We start from the raw sequence: 6,247 nt of genomic DNA, 5'->3' as shown, positions 1-6,247 counted from the left end.
AAACCTTCCCTGCTATGCCTTGCAGCTAGAGATAGTCAGTGGACTGGCGTGGGGCCATGCTCAGCATTAATATCCTTCCCCACACACACACCCCGGCTATTTATAGACTAAACCACATTGCAATCTGACAGTTCATAAATCAGTAGCGTGGGCTTTTGCAAAAGTCAACATGAGACCAGTGACCCAGCACAACAGTCACCCAAAATAAACTCTGCCAGGGGGACCCCAGGCATCTTCCCCCAAGCAATAGGGGGACAGGTAATTCCTCTTTTATAAAAAGGTCTGTGCAAAACAGGGTCCTATGCACGTTAAAATGAACGCCCTCACTCCCCCCCGTGCAACGGAAGCTCGCTAGGAAAGGCATTCACATCATCTTCAGCTCAGTCTTCCTGGCAGGGGCTCAGCCTGTTCAGGATCAGCTCAGTGCGAGGGGAAGGGTTAGCCGAGGGCCCAGGACGCAGCTCCAGTTGGTGGGGTAGCAAACAACCAGAAACAGCCCGGTTATTTTTTTGTGCTACAGGTTAGGCTTCTTAACAGGAAGATACTGAAGCCCAGCACGTGGCCAGGAAATATCACCCCCCACGCAGCTCTGCCAGCTCTTCTCAGCCCTGACTTACTGCACTGTCTCCTTTCCTGGTTACCCACAGCCTGCCAAACACCCGACCTGCTCCCGGCCCCCACCACAGCCTCCTCCACCTTGCCTAGAGCTTTTAAGAAGCCCATTCTCCTTCAAAGTGCCAAACAGCCAGGGGAAAAAAAAAAAAACAAAACAACAAACCACTTCAAAGCAGACACACAAACATCTTCAGGGACCAGCACCCCTTCTCTCAACCTATTCTGAATTAGGGACACCCTCAAAACCTCCCTCATTCAATAATCCAGTCTACCAGAGCTCTCCTAAGCTAGTAAATCTCAAACCCACAAAAGACAGAGAGGAACAAGCTTTCTGAAGCAGCCCAGCCAACCCTCATGCCTTCTGCCCCATCTTTATGACCCTTCCCACCTCCCTCCCTGCGCCCATCCTTACAGAGCACCAGGCAGGCTGCCGGCAGCTGGGAGGGATCCACACCGAGCACAGACTTTTTCCACCCCTTTCTCCTTAACCCATTCTGGCATCTCATGCCTTCCGATGGCCTCAGCCTTACACCCACCTTGGGCTTCACCTTAACCTGGACGGCATCGGTACAGGCACGGCCCCGCTGCACCCCCTCACGAGGAGCGGCAGCATTTTAGTATCAGAAAAACGGGAAGAGAAACATAGCCATGAGAAGTGGGGCTGTGTTTCAGCAACAAATGCTCCTAAGAATTAAATCACCATCCCCAAAAGGCTACTAAGAGCAATTTGGTCAGTGTGAAGAACAGGCCAAAGAGTGTCTGAACGCCTGCATCCCACAGCCGAAGCCAGTTCGTGCCAGTGCAAACAAAAGCCACCAGCTCCCAAACGCCTGGTGTGCCGAAACCTCTGTGCAGCGGTCTGTGACCCTGCTGCCCTCCCCGGGCTCCTCTGCAGCTGACCCCGGTTCCTGGCCCACGGGTGGCTGGACAAAACCTTCTGCAATCCCGTCTGGTGGAGCCGTGGGCTTAGAGGTGGAGGCGGCCGGAATGGCTCTGCCCGTGTGAGGTTACCGAGAGTGGCCCGGGTCCCCCCTGCTGCCCGGGGCGGCCGGCCGGCGTCTGCTCCCCGGCTCCCCGGGGGCCTGGGGCTGCCGGCCTCCCCGCGGCCCCGTGCGCGCTGCGCGGGGGCCGGCGCTCAGGGCCCGGCCTCGGCCCTCAGGCGCCGGGCGCGGCCCGCCCCTTCCTCCGCGCCGCGCCGAGAGCCGGGAGCCGCCGCCGCGCTCCGCCATGCCGGTGGGTGCCGGGCCCGGGGGGTGCGGGCGGCCCAGCGCGGCCCTCGGCCGGCCCCGCACAGCGCCTGGGCCCGGGCCCTGCCGGGCCGGGCTCCGGGGCAGGCCGGGGGGGGCCGTGTGCGGCCGGCGGGGCCTGTGTGGGGCCGAGGGGGCCTGAGTGGGCCGGGGGACGTGGTGGGGCTGGAGAGGGAGGCCCAGCGGGGCAGGGAGGGCGCTGCCTGGTACCGGGAGGGGCCGCCGGGGCTCCCCCAACAGCCGGGGCTTGGGCGCACAGGCCCGGCCCCAGGGTGGGGGGACCCTGGGCTGGGACCACCGGTGCCCCATCCCGATCCCTCCTTCCCGCACAGCGGCCCCCAGAGCACGCAGGGCATTTGTAAAATAAAAATCAGGAAAATGTTAATTACATGAGAAAATCCTAACAGGAACCACCATTGCCAAACTCCTTTCCCAGGTGAATTGTGCCCGTGAGAGTTTTAACCTCTCGGTGGTGGGGGTCAAAGGGTGGTTTTGAATAGAAAGAAGTATGGGTTGCAGGTAACAAATAAAAAACAGCTTTACTTTTCCTTTTTAAGGAAAGTAAAAAGCATGTGCAAGAAAAGGAAATTAGGATCCATCCAGTGCCAAGGGTTGAACGTGATGATTAGTGTTACAGGCAAGAGCGCCAATGTATCTCTCACAAGTAGTGAAGATAACACTGGAGCCCCAGTGGAGTGAAGGGATGAAAAAACAGCACTAATGTTCCTTAAATTTCATTTTTGTTAATAATTTTATGAGATTATTATGTTGGGGACCAGAAGCCTTGTAGAAACAAGAAGAAGAGGATGGGCAAGCACTGAAAACCTTGCAGACTTAAGTCAGGACAGTGAGTAGCTGGAGACAGGAGACTTGCTTCTCCTGGGCTCCCCATGGCAAGTAGAGTGAGTCCAGTGGAGGCCCACAGAGATGGCACCCTGTGCTGGTCCTAAGGGTGGCCCTGCTCAGAGTAGGGGCCAGACAGCCTCCAAAGGCCCCTGGGGTTATGCTGTGAGGGACAGCACAAGGACACTATAGGGAGGAGTACTGACAGCTCTCAGTTTTGCTGAGGATCCCATAGTGGCATGTGTGGACCTTTTGGCTGGGGAGGGTTTGAACCCACCTCCTCAAGGAAAAAGGCAAGTATGGAGGACGAGTGCTTGTGGTGTGCTGCTGTCTGCATCCTCCCTGACCCCTCCATCTGCCTCTTTTCAGAAACACGAATTCTTTGTGGACATGACCTGTGAAGGCTGCTCTAATGCGGTCACCCGTGTCCTGCACCGGTTGGGAGGTGAGTCAGTGCTGGGTGTGTGAGACCAGCTCACCAGAGCAATGCCAGCTCCGGGGCAGGATGTCAGTGCCCTGTGATCCTTCATCTTGCAAGAGTAGTGCTGTGGGTGAAAGCTGAAAGTGGCTGGTTGGAAACCTCGGCTCCCCACTCTGCTCTGAGCCTGCTGCTTAGTCAGTAATGAGTCGCTGGTTGTTCACAGGACTTGTGTGACCCTTGGAGAAATGTCAAGGGAGGGAGGAGCTGCTGTGGCTGCAGGTGGCTCTGAATCACCAGGGCCTCATCCTGAACCCGCTGGGAACTACACTGGTATACCCCTGCTCAGGCTGCCAGAAGGGGCGTGGATGTCCTGCCAGCTGTTGTTCCCAAGGAGGCCTGGGGTATCTATGCTGCTTCCCTAGATGTGTCATCAGCAGTCACAGAGAAGAGCTGCTGAGCAGAGCATTTGGTGGTTGCCTGCACAGCCTGTTTTTAATACCACCTGAAAAATTATAACCTGTGCCTCCTTTTCGCTGGGATTACCAAGAGAGAAGGATATGACCCACACTCTCTGGTTGTGAGGACCTGTCATCCTGCTCCCCTGTCCTCACCAAGTGAGAACAGCTTCCAGTCACCAAGGCAAAGGCCTTGCAACTTCTTCCAGACCCTGTTACCAGGCTGTGGTGATTCCACTTCCTCAGTGTGTGGTTGTCAGCACCTCCATCACTCTTCAACACGCTGGCCAATATCAGCCTCATGTGATGACATGGCAGAGCTCCCAAAGATGATACATACCTAAAAGTTTTGTGAAAATATCATGTCCTGTTCCTTTTACTGGGCTGAGAGTAGCTTACCCTTATTAGCCGCTGCAAAATCCACATGGGAAAGTGTCTTTTTCTTCCCTCCTACTTACAGCTGTTAGCTGGTACCACCACTGAGGAAACCTGTCCTGACCCTGTCCTAACCCCTGCACTAATTCCCTTGTTAGTGCCTGTCCATGCTAAACCACAGCACAGGCTGAGCTGGTTGGAGATTATAGTGCTTGGTTTAAACTCAGCTCATTCTGGTTATTGTGTGATTGATTGTGTTGATCCAAGGTGGGGTGAGCAGATTAAAGCAGTTGAGAAACTGTGGTGCCCAATGAGGATCTATAGGAGATCTGGCTTCCTTCGTACCATTGCTGGCAGGGACACCAGTTTGGTGTTGCTGGCTGGTGGTGGTATCAGGGTTTGCTGGCAGGAGGCACACGTACATTTGACTGATGACCTTGGGGAACACAAAGGTGTGAAGGTGAGCTTTCCCCATGCTCACACCATTTGGCTGCTTCTAGCTGTGCAAATTTTTTTCCTTTCCTTGTAGGTGTCCAGTTTGATATTGACCTGCCCAACAAGAAGGTGTGCATCGACTCGGAGCACAACGTTGACACCCTCTTGGAAACCCTGAAGAAGACTGGAAAGAACGCTTCCTACCTTGGGGAGAAGTCCGCGCAGTAGCCTTGGGTGGTGTGAGGAGGCTAGGTATATACCAGGTGTATGAAATGCTGAAGGCAGAGATCTGAACTTGTTCCAGCTATCCCAGTAAAACAGGCTGCTTCCTGGGAAGCACAAAGTAGGAAAGACTTGCAGGTCCAGCTTTGGCAAACCCCTCGTATTGGAGAAGCAGCAGGACCACATACAGCCAGCACCATTTCTGTGTGGGACCCCTTAGCTACTCTGCAGAGCCCATGTGATCCCAACCATGGTTGTAGTGGAGAGGGATGAACACATCCTCTGCCATTCCCAGGTGACCCTAGAGTCTGCCAGAGCAGATCGTGCATGAAAACAAATCCCAAAGACATTCACCAGCTAACCAGAGAGAGTGGTGGCCCCCAACAATACCAGGGAGAGCGATGGGACACAAAGACCTCTGTAGGTATGCGATGCAGGGGGTTGGTTGGTAGCATGAGGACCTCCAACATCTGTTGCTGTTGGATTTTAACTGAAGCTATTTGACTTACCCAAGGATCGTAAGATCCAAAACAAAGGAGAGGGGAAGCTGGACTGCCCTTGCTAGGTGTTTGCTGCTAGATCACTTCACCTGTCATGGGAAAAACACACTAAATTTAAGTTTTACAGCACATTTCCCTCCATAGGGAATATTTTTAGGAGTTTATCTATAAAAGGAGGGAGGGAAGTTGCAAATCACTGGCATAGAGCTCCGGTGGATGCGTTTCCTTTGGCTTGTGACCGGCAGAGGGCATCTTTGTATAGCGTTAGCTCCTCTGTGCCTCGGTTTTTTCCCATTTATTTATTTGTCTATTTATTTTACAGGAACTCAAACATGACTTCAGCAAAAAAGATGGCTTAACTGTTTGCATATCTCCCAACTTGCTCTGTCGTTTGACCTTTACTACCCTGCCAGATGTCAGAAAGCAGAGGGCTGGCACGAGAAGACAGCTGCGTCTTGGGCTTTAAAAGTGGAGAAAATCTAGAGGAGGGGGTTATGTGCTGTTTCTAATCCCACAGTAAATCGAGGCGCTGCTTATATCTTTCAATGCATGTCTGTGTGTCTTGTGTGTCTTTGTAGTGCTTTGAGTGGTTTTCTGTAAAAGAGATGGCTCTTGGGAATGGGAAACTACCCATTACATGCAAGACAGGTCTCCCAGGAAATTGCACCTAGTTTTAGAAGTTGACTGCAATCTCTGCCTGAGGAACATGTCTCAGGAGAACTGAGCTTGAGTGTCACTTAGATTCAGGGAATCTGTGTCTCGGCAGATGTCTTTCCACCACAGAACAGACAGACTTTCCATTTGGGATGGAAGTGCTGGAAAGAAGGGACCCTTTGCAGCCCCTGTAAGTCAAGGATAACCAAGTGTCCTTTTGAGGTAGATGGGGCCACGAGGCAGAAGTCACTGGACCCCAGCAACATGATTGAGCTCACAGGCCAACCAAATTGCAAGTAAGAGCAGGGAACACAGACTCGGCCTAGGTTTAGTACAGTGCTTTTTATGACCATATAAATGTGAGGAATCATTCTGAATCCTGGGCCCAGCTCAGGACAGCTGGATCAGTCCCTTCCCCTAGCAACTGTTTCTCTTGCCCCCTTCCCTGCCCACCTACAAAATTTCAACCAAATAGGTAAT

General features: G+C 53.3%; 1 protein-coding gene across 1 annotated transcript; it reads left to right on the top strand.

Annotated features, from left to right (window-relative positions):
• Positions 1–1,766: 1,766 nt before the first annotated feature.
• Positions 1,767–5,659, top strand: ATOX1 (antioxidant 1 copper chaperone). The gene is made up of 4 exons (XM_068409431.1): positions 1,767–1,848; positions 3,075–3,150; positions 4,486–4,643; positions 5,436–5,659. Exons 1-3 carry the CDS (start codon positions 1,843–1,845, stop codon positions 4,617–4,619), a joined length of 216 nt encoding a protein of 71 aa, XP_068265532.1. The 5' UTR covers positions 1,767–1,842; the 3' UTR covers positions 4,620–4,643; positions 5,436–5,659.
• Positions 5,660–6,247: the final 588 nt, after the last annotated feature.

Source organism: Nyctibius grandis, chromosome 10, assembly GCF_013368605.1.
Source record: "Nyctibius grandis isolate bNycGra1 chromosome 10, bNycGra1.pri, whole genome shotgun sequence".
NCBI lineage: Eukaryota > Metazoa > Chordata > Aves > Nyctibiiformes > Nyctibiidae > Nyctibius > Nyctibius grandis.
This window is presented reverse-complemented; position numbering and strand designations above follow the sequence as displayed.

Bases quoted from the DNA above. Each gene is read 5' to 3' on its own strand.
- ATOX1 (XM_068409431.1), top strand. The intron at 3,151-4,485 runs GTGAGTCAGTGC...CTTTCCTTGTAG, and splicing joins TGTCCTGCACCGGTTGGGAG to GTGTCCAGTTTGATATTGAC.